General features: G+C 39.0%; 1 protein-coding gene across 1 annotated transcript; it reads right to left on the bottom strand.

The window, feature by feature from the left end:
- Positions 1-3,347: 3,347 nt before the first annotated feature.
- On the bottom strand, positions 3,348-6,392 carry LOC140926050 (uncharacterized). Its single transcript, XM_073375851.1, has one exon. It carries the CDS (start codon positions 6,390-6,392, stop codon positions 3,420-3,422), a length of 2,973 nt encoding a protein of 990 aa, XP_073231952.1. The 3' UTR covers positions 3,348-3,419.
- Between the last annotated feature and the right edge of the window lie 8,094 nt (positions 6,393-14,486).

Raw genomic sequence — 14,486 nt, 5'->3', positions numbered from 1 at the left:
TTTACGCCGCGGTAGTCGGTGAAAAAATCGTTGTGTCGCGGTGATCTGCTTCTTTTTCACGACAAGAGGATACAAATCCTAAAAGGTCTCCCTGGCTAGCCTGCGTGACCTGTGTGCACAGTCTGAGATTGTATTGCGCAAACAGTGCAGACAAATCGTATGGCTTCTAATTTCAGTTAATACTTGATATGATTAACGACATTAACTTTTTCCTCCAATGATACGCAAACATGTCGCATTATTTATGACTTCATGGACCTTGTGGGAATAGTCAGCTTGGTTAACCTCCTTTATACCAATCTTACCACCACTTTCGTGCCAGTCGCCAAACAATTATTCCAGCAAATAGTGAGGTCAGTGAGATAATTATAATTTGCGTAGTGTCGAAAGATAATCTATAAAGATGGTGTGGTCTAAAAATTACTACTTGTCCTTCTCGTTGTGCATGCAGGAATATAGAATGTACTAGTATTCGTGTGTGTTTACCCTACGTAGTATAGCAGCCCGGGGGTGGTGGGGGGGTACTTTCTGATAAGAGGCTAATGAGGATGTGCCGCTGGATGGGGTCGCATTTTCACGACTGGATTGACCATAATGGGGTCGCATTTTCAGAGAGTTTTTTAGAATGGGTTCGCACATTTTCTGCTTTTTTGGGGTAAGACAGTTCTTCATATTTACGGTTAGCAAAGGTACCAGAATGTTTGTATGGTAGATGAAAAGTAAAGTGTTCTTCATTCAATCTAAAACATAGTCTGCTACACAGCCGGCTGTGTAGCAGACTATCTAAAACAAGGTCAATTCATAAAAATAGAAAGTGACGAAGTTGGGATCGCGAAAATTAAATATTTGTTCAAATGACTAAGATGGGGCCTATAATTGGCCACAGAATAGACTGAAATGGGGTAGGGGCTCTGAGAGGCCAGCGGCACATACCAACCAAATATTAACCTAAGTACCCCCCCACCCCGGGCATGGCAGTTTTAGATGGTTTTGTCGGCAGCACCACTGTGAGCGGCGAAGCAGCTCCTGCCCCAATCTCCTCGTCCGCGCCCGCTGTCACAGCGTTTTGGGCATCCCCATTCCCAAATCCCTAGCGTTTTGGGCATCCCCGGTGGGGGATGCCCAAAACGCTGATCGCTTCGACTTTGCTTAAATTATTTCAGACTGGGGAAAAGTCGGGATTGTCAATCACGAATTTACGGCTGAATAGTGTAGATGCATGTTAGAATTATATCGTCTGACACTTTTCGCCGGGTTTATTGCGCAGAAAAAAACCCATAGGCAGTAAACGTTGGCTCAAAACGGGACGAAATTGAAATTTACAACCGCATAACATCCCTTCGCTGTACATGCAACGCTTCATTTTTTGCAAAGCTTCAATTTTATTTAATAGAACTGTTTACCAGCGAGAAATGCCGCAATCACCGGCAGCTGCGATCGTCTGATTCCATACAGCCAAAAACAAGAATACTAAACAAAACAATCAAAAGACAAACATGAATAAAACTGCGTTTTGCGGTGTTGAATTCATAGTATGCATGACATTTGAGGCCTGTACAACTTAACCCCGCAGCGCTACTTGACACACAAAAGGCTGTCACACAATTTATACAGAGGCCTCTTGCACCTACCGGACAGAAGAAATTAATCTGTTGCCGTTTTGAGATGCAGTAGGGGCTTCTATTAAATCAATTCCGACCGAGTACCACACCTTGGGAACAACCTTCGCAGGGTGCAAAAGTATAATCGCGGCCGGCGTGTCCAGAAAAAGGAGCAGAGTGGCACTCTTCGAAGACCCTCGCTTTCTCTTCCTCGGTGAACAATTCGTCGTAGCGCTGTGCCATCCTTCTCCTTGGCCACCTAGAACAAGGACTCTAATTTTGAGTCATACTCCAACTTTTTGGCAAATTTCGCAGAGTCGTTTTTTTGCTTTGTAAAGCCTTCCGGATAAGCCTTCTTTTTAAGATACTGGAAAAGATTTCTATATTTAGCGGAAGCCATCTCTAAAACGTTTTCGATTTTCCCGCGAAATCCAGCATTTTTTTGGAGGGGATGACCAAAACACTAGCGATTTGGGCATCCCGGGAGGGTACCGGGGGATGCCCAAAACGCTGCAGTAATATGAGAAGGGGATGCCCAAAACTCTAGGGATTTGGGAATGGGGATGCCCAAAACGCGGGGATACCCAAAACGCTGTGACACCGCTTTATTTCGACTTATTATTTAGCGCGCCTAACCAAAACCGCCATGCTACGCAGGCTAGTGTGTACTGTGTGCCCTTCGAATCCAAAAGGCAGGCCGGGTCGTCGTTTTGAAACCCTCAACACAGAACCGAGTTAATTGTGAATCTGAAACAACCTCATAAGAGTCAACTGTTTTCCGTCCGTTTATGATCCAGGTCAGTAATATATAAAGTGATACTAGAAAACTCCTGTTGTATCATTTATGTAAACGTATACATGTAATAAACAAAGCTAAACGAGTGCGATGATCTTATGTTTATCGTACGCTTGACATCGACGCACCTTGATTTGGAAACACTGACATAAAAGTATTATTTCTATTTGAAAGGAGGATTTGTAGTATTGACAACGTCAACTTTTTCCCATTTGTTACTGCGGTTTCGGTATTTGGCTAAATTTTGATGCGGTATTGCGGTATTCTCGCGCTACCACGTGCGGTATTGCGGTATTCGTACCCCCCTTACGCCCCCCTCTTAAAACTGTTTTTATCTGTTTTTATTCCAATTTATAAGGTATTTAATAACTGTTTTAAACATGTTTTAAGCATTGCAAAAGGCCTGGATTTTTTATATATTTTGATCAAAATTTAAAATACATTAAAAATTATTTTTTAATAGTGTTTTAAACAGGTTAAAACACCTTTAAAGTCAGTCGAAAAATATATTAAAAATGCACTTTTCACCCTATTTAAAACCTATTTCACAAAACAGGTTAAAAACAGTTTTCAAAAATAGTTTATAAATATATTTAAAACAGTGTTGGATTTGGTAAGGGAAGGCAGTTCAATTTTTTCCCCTTAACTACAGCAGAAACATGTCGCTTAAACAGAATCAAATCTTACATGCTTTCGCAAATGGGGTTGAATAAAGTAACTCTCTTATGAATACTGCCATGATGTGCTCATTTGCTTCATGTCGCGAGAATTCTTGATGTGTTCTTTGAAGTGGGTTGGGGCCGAAGTCTCGGGACCTTTCCTTTCAATCACGATGGGAGGGCAAAAGGGCTTTCGACTCAAATACGATAAAAAGTTCAAGAACATCAAAGATGAGCTCATAAGCATTTTATTGGCTATCATACTGCAGTAGCATAAGTATATTTTGCTTTATTGAGAATGACTGAACTTTTGTGTAATCACACACTTTATCTGTAGTAGCTGAGAAATAGCTAGTACCATTTTCAGTTTTTCTTCGGAATCTTCTCGCAATAATAACCATGTAAGGCGGATCTGGACCCTTTGGGGCACTTAGCACAAACACCCGAGTCTCCCGACCAGAAATGACCATCAGGACAATTAGTCGGACCATGATACTTCGTCTTCTTCCTCTTTGTTAGAATTAATTTCTTCTTCCTTTTAAACTTGTTCTTCTTCCCCTTGTCTTTGCTTGGTCGTTCCATGAAGCAGAGCTTTGTGTCAACTTTCAGCTTAAAGTTAGAAGCAGGTTCTGGAACTTGTACTGATTCGTATCCAGATATGGAAACTTGCCATTTGGAGTATACTGAAGGGAACAATGGCGTCCTCTCTAAAAGCTCTTGGCAGCTGTTCTGATCTTCATTTAAAGGGCAAATTTTTGGCAAAGAAGACCCATATGGGTTTGTTAATTTATCGCTATCCCGTCTGCATACAGCACTGTGACCCTCACGATAATCAAAAATGAACTTTTTCTCGGGAACTCGCACGATAACATACCGTGTTCCATCTGGTGGGGAATGTTGATTTTCTCCACTTAATTTAGCTTCCACTCGTACTTCCCTTTCTGTTGGGCTAACAGTTGGAAGAAAAACAACGAACTGCTTCACAAATATCGCTGCATTTTGGTCGCCTGAGTTGATCCATCGATTGTCAACCAACCACTGACTGTCTGGTATCTGGAAAGTAACGGGCTTGCCAGCATACAAATCGCCGAGACTCATAAACGCCAGGTTGCCATTAGAAGCGATTGGAACTTCTCTGTAATCGTGTACTTCTCTGCAAGGTGGAATAACGAAAGAAGCGAGACTTGCAATTTCAGTGTTAACCCCGTTGCAAACACTAGGTCGTGTTCCTCCTCTTTGGTACTCCAGTATGTTACAATAGTCTTCCACAATCCTCCAGATGTTGATTTTGTACGAAATGTAGGAGACTATAGTGAGTGTCTTGAGATCGTTAACAACGTTTGCATCAACCTCAGCTTCGCTGGTAAGGGCATCGTAATCACCAGTGATGCTCGAGGCAGCATCTAGGGAGACCGCTGCTCTCATGTAGGTTGCCATGGATTCAATAAGCTCAAACTGAAAGTCATATATCTCCTCATAAGTGGCGATCATTTCTTGTGCTTTTGCCTTTGCTTTGGGACATAAACCTTGGCCTCTAACTATTGCTTTAGGACCTGCGCAAAGATTAGTTGTGCATTCTAATATGACCTGACAGGTCCCTTCAATCATTTCTTCCCATTTTCCTGTCATGGCTGACAATTCGGGTTTCTCAACTTGTGGGTCATAAGCCTTGTAATCATCAAGAAACTTTTGTTTTATCGATGCAAAGTCATCTGCTGAAGTACCCTTTTGGATGCCATCAAGGATTATTCGCACGTCTTCAAGAAATTGGGCGTTATTATTCAATCTTCTTCGAATGTCCTTTGCATCATTAACGAGCTCGTTAAAGACCCTCTCTCTCCTTATCATCTCCCCAACCAGGGTTAAGGTGTCGGCTAGTTTTGCCTGTCGATCGATATAATCTCCAGCACTGGAACCACCAAAAAGCTTTTCAAGGGGATTCATAACAACAGCAGCTGCCAGTACACACTGTGCTGCATCCTCTGCAAGTTCAAGCGAAACGGCTGCTATTGCATAATCGATAAGTTTTCCAACTTGATTCCCCAACTCAGTACTCAGAGTCTCAATATTGGATTTGTACTTGTTTAACCTTCCGTTGATAAACTCGACATCAGCATTTGCCTTTTCGCGGTTGAAGGTTTCAACTTTAGTGAAATACGTTCGAAGGCCATTAAACCGTTCGTTTACTGTTTTAGACACCTCACTTGTCACCCACTGGCTAAGCTCTTGCAATGCAGTTTCTTGATTTTCAACGACTTGAAGAATCCTATCCATTTCGGTCAGTGCTAGGAAGCTTTTATAATCGATGTTAGTGTTGAGCATCTTGATAACCTTGCCACTTGCTGGAGAGAGCCGTGATTTTCTAAAGGCTTCTAGCTGGACGATGGCTTTCCAAAACATACATTCACTCTTCTTCACGTTACTTGGAAGGGCCCACGCTGTTTCGCAACCTGATTTGATTGTTGTTAAATCTGGTACCAACGGGATCCACTCATCAGTCAAATCATCTATTTGCCCGTTATTAATGTACTCAAAAATCTTCTCTAAGTTATTGACAATAAGTTCGCTAACTTGCTCGGTAGTTGTTGGGTAAACCGTTTCGAATTCTTCTGGATAAATGTGCTTTAACATCAAAAAGTGCAATCGATAAGCACTCCATTTGAAACTCCTCTCGAATTCCCATTTAACCATTTCTAGGGTATTAACCAATTTCACAAGTTGAGGCAAAGCTGGACAAAATATTTGGTCTGCCAGAGGATTGTTTACACAGGATGCCTCTATTCCCTCTCTGAGAAACTGCCCATCCCGTCCGTACAAAACTTTAGCGTAAGGATTTTCGCCTCTTCTAACCTCTGACAGACCTGCGGCCAGCCTGGACTTTGCATCGTTACTTTCTTGATTGAGAACTGCCCCGCACCTGCTTCTCAGCAGAGGGTGCAAAAGCCATATATCAACATAGACGGCGCGAATGGTGTCTTCTCTGACGCGAATGAAAAAGGGGTTGGACATTGTGATTTTAAAAAACAGGGCGTAAGCACACTCTGGGTCAAAACGCTTCAAGGGGTCAGCACACCTTTCTTGAGCTACGGTCAAGGGATACTGGTTGGGAAGAATGCCTTGATCGACAAGCTGACAACGAATATTATCCAGAGCGCATACGGTTTCCCGATGCACTCCATTAGAGCGCAGCGAGTTAAAATTACGACAGAAGCTTTCAAAACTGCTCTCCAAGCTGGACAGGCGTTCACAGGTGTCTGGATGAGTTACTTCACAAGACGAAGATTGTCCTTGTACAAATCCCCAGAGAAGAACGAGTATAATCGCCTTCATAGCCATGGTCATACCTATAAACAAAGCATTCTGACATTTAAAAACCTCCCCCGTGTCTTATTCGATACTAAAAATAAATCCTTTTGTTTACTATAAAAAAGAAAAAAACAGCACAATTATCATCGTCCACTTTAAAATATTAAATTGAAACTCCTTTTTAAGCGATAAACAACTTGATACATGTAAGGTGGGTGGCTCCGGCCTCGTCAAAGTTGAGAGTCTACGTAGGCGGCGGTGTGCTCGACGGTCTCTCGTATTCTTCGAAATCTTAGTCGTAAGGTAGAATGTCAGAGCTTATTTTCCAGCTGGCGTTAACTTTTAAACCTCTGAAAAAGCAAACTTAATTTCTTAGCTGACAGTTTAGGATTTTTACTGAACTATACGAGTACTCACGGTGTCTCCGTTGCTTTCACAGGTCTATTGAACTATGACAAGCTTTATGAAGTCATAGCTGGACCAAAAATATAAAATTAGAGTCGCTAGATCGTTCTTTATCGGAGCAATTCGTCCTCGAAATTCCAAAATAACTATCACAGATGAATTCTAAAGAACTTTCAAGTTACGAACTTCTGCCTCAACGATTTCTCTATATATTTGGCGTACTTATTATACATCAACAAAATTTCAATGCGATTTTAATGCTACTGCCTGCAAAAATCACCGAAAAAAAATATTATGGTTAAAGCGCCCTGGAGAAATTTGATTTATAGATTCGTTATTGTTACTCTACAGGAGCATTTTGTGTTTTGGGTAAAGGCATAAGTACTGAAACGACTTCAGCACAGAATTGTCCTAAAAGGGCAATACGTGAGTCACATATCCCCTTTAAGCGCTAATTTCACAAAGAAATGTTCATCACGTGTAACATCGAGATTTTTTTTTTTTTTTGGTAGTCTTTACACTAGGGCCTAAATAAGGTAAAAAATATTTCAAGACAAGTAAATTTTAATTTCTTCAAGTAAAAGAAAGCTTCACACACAACCTATCTTTTTTACTTCAGGTTTACTTAAGCCTATTTTCCCACTCAACATATATAATTAAGATTGATTGACATATTGCTTCGCCTTTCTCAAAGCTTAAAAACCGCAAGTTCGCTAAGTCGGTCTTATGGATGTTTTCAAGTCACTTGAAACTTTCTTGAATCGTTTCAACTTTCCGACTTTAATTAGATGTAAAGTAAAGTTACTTGAGGTTTTAGTTAGGCCTTCACACACGCATTTTTGGTTACGTAAACTTAGCAGCTCTTAAGTCTCTTACTTAAAGGAGCTGTGTCACGAAATTCAGCCAAATTAGGTATTACAAAATGCCCGTTAAATCCAAGAGAAACATAAAAATAACCGCTTAAAACATTAAAGGAAGGTTAAAAAAACACAACTACAGATACAACAGATGCCACGGATGGGCAAAACTGAAAAGGGTTGAAATTAGGGTTTTTGAAAACTGTTCAGCCTAACAGTTTTTCAAAGTTTATCTCTGTTTTTTGCAACTTCAAAAATAATACTCAGGAGACATATTTCTTTGTCTCGAATCTCTGACTTTGTCATTTACATGTAATTTCTTTGCTTACTTTAAGTTCCATAGCGATTGAGGGCGAGTAATTGGCAAAATTCAACAAAATCAACTGGACTGCCGTGACACAGCCCCTTTAACAGCATAGTATAAAGACAACCATTATTGCCCAATGTTAGCTGTAGTTCTTTCAACGTTTCGTAGCGATGGCGTGAAAACCGAAAACGTTATAAAGTTCATAGAGTTCATCATAGTTCAATGCACCTATATTTAAAACAAGGGAGCCACCTTAACTACGTGAGAACTTTTTAAAATTAAGTGTTGTCAATTGTTTTGGACATGCAGTCATTTTCCCACCACAAATCATCACAATAACCTAGATGAATAAAAAGTCGGCTAAATATCCGACTAACTTAAAGAAAATTGACAAAATTAGTTTGAGGGGAGCAAAACCACAGAAAATAAGCTATTCATTTACATCTTACTAAATCAAGCCAAAACCCTTTGCTAGACTGTGACTATGTTCAGCCTCAACAAATAGAAGAGAGTGACCTTAACCAAACATTAATGTATGCGCGAAAATTTCGCAAAATTGCTTCGCAAAGTAATAGATTCGTGATCTTGCCTTAACAATGAATTCTAACCAAAAATCTATGCGTAATTGGAATAAGAAAAAAAACTTCTTCGTGAATTTTAGGTTACTTACTTTGCTTGTGAAAACTTAAGTCATATCATTCAAACCAAATCCTTTAAGAGCCCGCTGGATTTAATGCGATTTCGCACTAGGTAGATCCGTCAGCTTACGAGTCAGTCTGAAGTCTTCTTCTAGCAGAAATTCGTCCTAATTGTTCTCTTTCTCTGTTATGGCCGGTATTCTAGTGTGTTACACGTAACCAATCAAGCAGGTGATTTGTTAACTTGTTGCCAATGACCAAGTCGTAGAACACAATCAGAATGCGTAATGACGACCCTGAATTAAGTTTAAAAGACCGCTTTCGATTTATAGATAGGCAAGTTAAACACTATGCTACTTTTCTTTTTTTTTTTTTTAATTGTAAAAAGCAATTCATTATATTTATAAACTATGAGAATTTTAAGCTGACTATCCTCTCAAGAAACTGGTACGTGAATTGTTTCCACAGTTTCACTTTCACACTAGACAAGCATCGCAGTTTGAGCTCTTTCGATCTTTTTCAGGTGATATTAATATTAACATTTAGCGGAGAGGTTTTTCCGGTAAATAACTTTTGACACAAAAAAATACCTGTGTCAAAATAAAAAGAGGAATTATAATTGTCAGAAATCGGGAATTTTCTCAATGTGTTACTGATAGAATAAAATTTACGTTAAGAAGAGAAAAATCGATTTGTTTTTAAGGTTGCTGCCGCCCCTGTATTTATCTCATTCAACCCATGTCCTGTTATTATTATTATTACTGTTGTTATTATTATGTTTTATATTTTAAACTGAAACAGAAGTGATGTGACAAGAAGTTACCTTTAGTTTAGTTACCTCCTAATGCTGTTTATGCAGTCTCCCCGTTACGCGCACTAGATTAGAGAACTTTGTAACTAAAATTGCTACATTCGCTTGGCATAGGAAAGATACATCCAAAACTCTTTTAACTCTGGAAAAATCCAAGAGGACACTTGTAGCCCTCGCCCTCTCTGTCATCTTTTTTGTTTGTTATTTATTATTTTGAATTTTTACAGTGACTTTGTAGCAGTTTTTAATTTTCATAGATGTTGTATTGTAGGCTTTGTGTTACTAAGTATTTGTCAATCAATTAAAGAGCACTTTTATACAATAAATATAAAATCGTTTACTTCCCCACACCCCAAATTAAATATATTTAATAAATATCTTCTTTCAAAAGAGGAATATAGCCATCAACACAGAAAGGGTTTTGTGAGAGAAGAGGGAAACCGTTTTTCTCTCACTCAGCATCCCCTATTTCCGACTTTTTTGTTACATATCTGTCGATCCTAAAGGTTTGGTGGCTATGTAGTACGGTCACGTTCTGTCCGTAATTTCTCCCGTTTCAGTCTAACTTTGCATTTTCCGCCTCTGAAAGTCCGCTGTAAAAGGTGATTGCACGAATTTAAATCGGCTCCTTTGAGTTCTCACTGTTCGTTTGTGATTAAATTCTTTACATTTCCTTGTACATACTATACAAATTAATTGCACTAAAAACAGATCTCTTGTTGCTTTCAACTTTCACACAATAACTGACAGGTACAACTGGTCTCTTCAAGAACAACTTCGTGTCCGTCTTTCTCCCCGGCTCTGTAATTTAAGCCTCGTAATGCTGAAACTGACGCGTATTTCAAGGGCTTTCATGTTTGAGAAAGCGTTCTTGATTTTTATGGTGATCTGAGGGCGAATTTTTGCGATCGTATTTTTCCTATGAAAATATGATATTAATTTGAAAGAGTGTTAAAAATTCAAGTTCTTGTTTTATGGGAGGAGTATCGATGAAAAGGAAATTTCAGCATTTAGTAACACGTTTGACTTCGTTCATTTTGTTACCTTACCGTCCAATTTTGCTTATAATTCTTATCATGTGAATACACATGTGTTTTCCTTTTGACAGACCACAATTAAACATCAGGTGAATACCTGTTGGGGACAAAAATTATAACAACATCTGATTAAGCTATATTACGAAGGTTCTGAATTTTTTTTATTTTTCTTTATGTCATTTTGTGTAACCAAAACAAGCTAAGGATTGTTTTCACAATAGACCGTATTCACGATACGCGCTATCTTTGCGCGCGGTGTAGAATTGATGGGATAAAAGCCATGAGCCATCATCTGTTCAGATTCCGTTGACTTTATGCGAATAACAGAACACATAGCAGCTGCGTTTCATATCGTTGCGAAACTAGAAAAAAAAAAAGAAAGAAAAAAGAAAAAAGGTTAAAAACGTAAACCTTGCAGTAACTCAAAGCTTCAGCTGTCGGTAAGCAAATTTCAAGCTGCTGCATCTTAAATTTTAAAGCGCGAATTCACCTGTCAAAATTTTGACTAGTATGAGAATAGAATGCTTCCGGAGCGTGACCAAACTAAAAGCAAAGCTTTAAAAATCTGTTGTTAACACTTTTTTCATAAGTCAAACACAAGAAACTTCTATAAGCCAAGACAAACACAAGATGCATGTCTGGGTCCCTTTAATATAACCCTCCCAAGAGTCTTAAAGTTTACGGATGTAAGGAGTACAGGCAGTCTTACGTGACGTCATCGATGGTTTTCCAATAGGCCATTTTCATAATGGCGCCATTTTACCACCATTACCATCTGGTTATTTCTTTCATAGTTTCATTTTATAATCTCAGAGAGTTTTGAACTTACTTTGCACAAGGAAGTAAAACGCTGAAGGATACTGGTAGTAATATTCAAAAGACATCATTAGGGACTTTACAGGCAAAAAGTTTAGAAGTTTATCGCCTTTATTTTTTTCTTTATCGCGATTATTGCAACTCGCTTACTTTGTCAAAAGTTGGCAAACCCTTTCTGAGGTTGAAGCCGTGCAGTGACCCCCAACGGCAAGGATCCAAAATGTTAAAAAAAAAAATTAATAAAAAAAACGGAGATGCATGGGTAAATTCCGAGCTTGCTTGTTTTTTATCAGTCTTATTCACACCACTTGGTGAGATGATATCCCTTATGAAATATCCTCTTTAGCGTCAACTGATTTTGGCTGTATTTTTCACTTGGGTGTGGTGCTTGACACCGACATTTGAGGCTCATGGTCGAAAAATGAACCTTCAGAAAATTCCAAGAATGACCAAACAAGGACGGTGAGCTGAGGGTAAAAGGCGGAATGAGTTTGCGGAATCGCATGCGGCATGGCTTGCGGAATGACATAATTATGTTTAATATATGGAAAATGGCGCAAACAAATAAATTAAACAGGAAAGCATGAGCGCGTCTCTGCCACGCCTTTTTGTGGCGCCAATTGAAGGAGCAACCGCTTTAGTTTCCAGTCCATTTACTACTGCTATTAAAACAAGGCTAAAATATTGAATCGAAACACAGCTGATACACCAATACTTAATAAGTCATCGATAACTCGTTTCAAAAATAAACTGAAACGGTTATTTACGTACGTCTCTTTTCCTGTGATGCGCAGTGAAGGTACGAAAACATGCCAAGTTTAACCAGTCTGCTACTCTTCTCATTACATAGAATAACATGGTAACGGCGGACGAGGTAAAATAGAAAGGAGTAAGAGAGAGTACCCTGCGCCTCCGGTGAGTTAAGGAATGGGGCACTGCAAATTTGGAGGGGAGTGGTCTGTTTTAGTGGGGATTTTACCTTTCGCATTAATATCTTAAATTCAATATCTACTTCCCATAAGCATTCATTTTTCATTATTACAAATGTATTATCTGTGTCACGTGACTTGTCACACCCATTTTTGGCTTTTTATTTCAATCCAAATTTACACCACTTTATAAATACCACTTGTAATTTAACTCACTTTTTGTTAATGACTATTGACTCAAAGTTTATGGAATTAATCGGGGTTTTCTTAAATTATCTACGTTTTTGTAAACTATAACGTTTCTTGTTAAGAGGGAGACTGGGACGAGAGAAAAATATGAATAAATGAAATATTATGGAAGAAAAAAACGATTGTGGTCACATTCAGTAAACTGGTGTAATCTGTAAAGTACAAATTTTGCATAATTATGGGCGCGGCTGGTCACGTGATCAAAAAATAGACTGTTTAAGGTCCAAAGTGGTTCTGGACTTAAACACAGCGGTCTAAGATTAAAATAAAGGAAGATACTGGAAAAAACAAGATCGTCATAAAACCCTGCATGTAACGAGGACCCATTCCTTAATTCACCGATCTGGGAACGAGGCAGACTCGGTGTCCCAAAGAAAAATAAAGAAATAAGCCTCGTAAATACGTGCACACGTACCGTGTCTCAAATCTGTCTGGGTTTTTAAAGGGTATATTACTAGAGGGCAAAGAACGCTCGCTGAAGGTGAATTCGGGCTAGCTACGGGTCTGAAGTTTTGGTAAGGTGAACAAATCAGATCATATTTGAGACTAAATAAACGCCCCGAGTCAATCTGTAACCCACAAATCGAGTGAAGCGAACTGCTCTCTGTCTACTTTCGGCCTTTCCGCGTCTCCTCGCACCTCCCTTGAAAGGTGAGTGTGTGGGTTTGATCGTGAAAAAATCCTGAAAGAAGGAAGGAATCTCTGTGGCCGTGAAAAAAAAGCTAATCGAACGTGAGAAATCAAGGAGCCTTTCCTGGCTTTTTGATTGTCACAGTAGTCGAGAGTCAATCGAGCCCGCAACATTAACAAAGGGGCTGCTTGTGAATTGATTGGGGCCAAAAAAGGGCGCAATTTTCAGCTTAATTTATTTATTTGACTCATTCTGCATATATTACATTCCTCATAATTATGTCATTCCGCAAGCCATGCTACATGCCATTCCATAAACTCATTAGTCCCGATTGCGTAAGCGGCGAGATTCATAATTTGCCACGCGTTTTTCGGATCAATTTAGGTTTCTGCGAAACTGCCCACCTACCCCTCCCCTAACCCAACATTTCGCCCTAAGTGAGAAGTAAGTGTTAATGTTGACTTAGGGGAGGGGTAGGTAAACAGTTTCCCAGAAACTTTAATTGATCCCGTTTTTCTTCGTATTTAGGACACAAAAGGGGGTTATTGTGCCGGCTAGGCGTCCCTAGCGGAGACCGTGGTAACTGGAAATAAGAATCGTTGCGTGATCGTAGCCACGCATGTTTTCGGTCCACGAATTCTATCTCTTGACAGCGTTCATTACTTTGGAACAAGTGAACACTACTAAGTGGTACAAAAAAATAAGAATCTTAATTAGTAAAACGGCGATGGTCGGGTGTTCTAAATTTTCATTGTATGTAAATTGGTCTTGTGATGAGCATGCAGTATATTTTCGGTGATGATTAAAATGACGTGCTATGTAAATCACTTTTTCGATCTCTAGCAATGATGTAATTTCTCTGGAATCGAGGCCCTTGAGTTTTCGTGTATTTAATGGTCTTTCGATATAGTTTTTTATAGGCCATACCGATATTTTTCAATCGCTTTAAAAGTGATTTTATCCTTGTCTGATCGCTATAAAATTTTCACCAATGATTGACTATAGATTGAAATTTGTCAAAATGTAGGTTTTAGTAAAATCGATATTACTATGACAACAAGAAACAAAAAAACTTGATAAACGCCTAATTTTGCCCGACCTAGACCAGCTACTGAAAATTTAGCAAAAAGCCTCCGTAAGAAGTAAAAAATTATGTATGTTTGAATTCGACTAAAACGAAAGTATATTTCAGACCTTAAATTTTCAATAGCCGTGATAGATTATTTAATAAAAACGTTATAAAGGACTCAAAGTATTCTTAATTAGCGCCATAATGCTGCTTAATATCGATGCTAGGAAATTTTGGTGTATTTTCCTTCTTTCTATCTTAAACCACTTGAACGAATTTTTTTTAAATCTCTTCACATAATCTTCATAATGTATAAAGTAATGTGTGAAATTTTCATTAAGACTAATTCACTGCAACACCTTGAAATTTCAAGAC

The sequence above is a fragment of the Porites lutea genome, chromosome 2 (genome assembly GCF_958299795.1).
Source record: "Porites lutea chromosome 2, jaPorLute2.1, whole genome shotgun sequence".
NCBI classification, from domain to species: domain Eukaryota; kingdom Metazoa; phylum Cnidaria; class Anthozoa; order Scleractinia; family Poritidae; genus Porites; species Porites lutea.
This window is presented reverse-complemented; position numbering and strand designations above follow the sequence as displayed.

Coding starts and splice junctions, on each gene's coding strand:
- LOC140926050 (XM_073375851.1), bottom strand. CDS start 6,392: ATGGCTATGAAGGCGATTATACTCGTTCTTCTCTGGGGATTTGTACAA.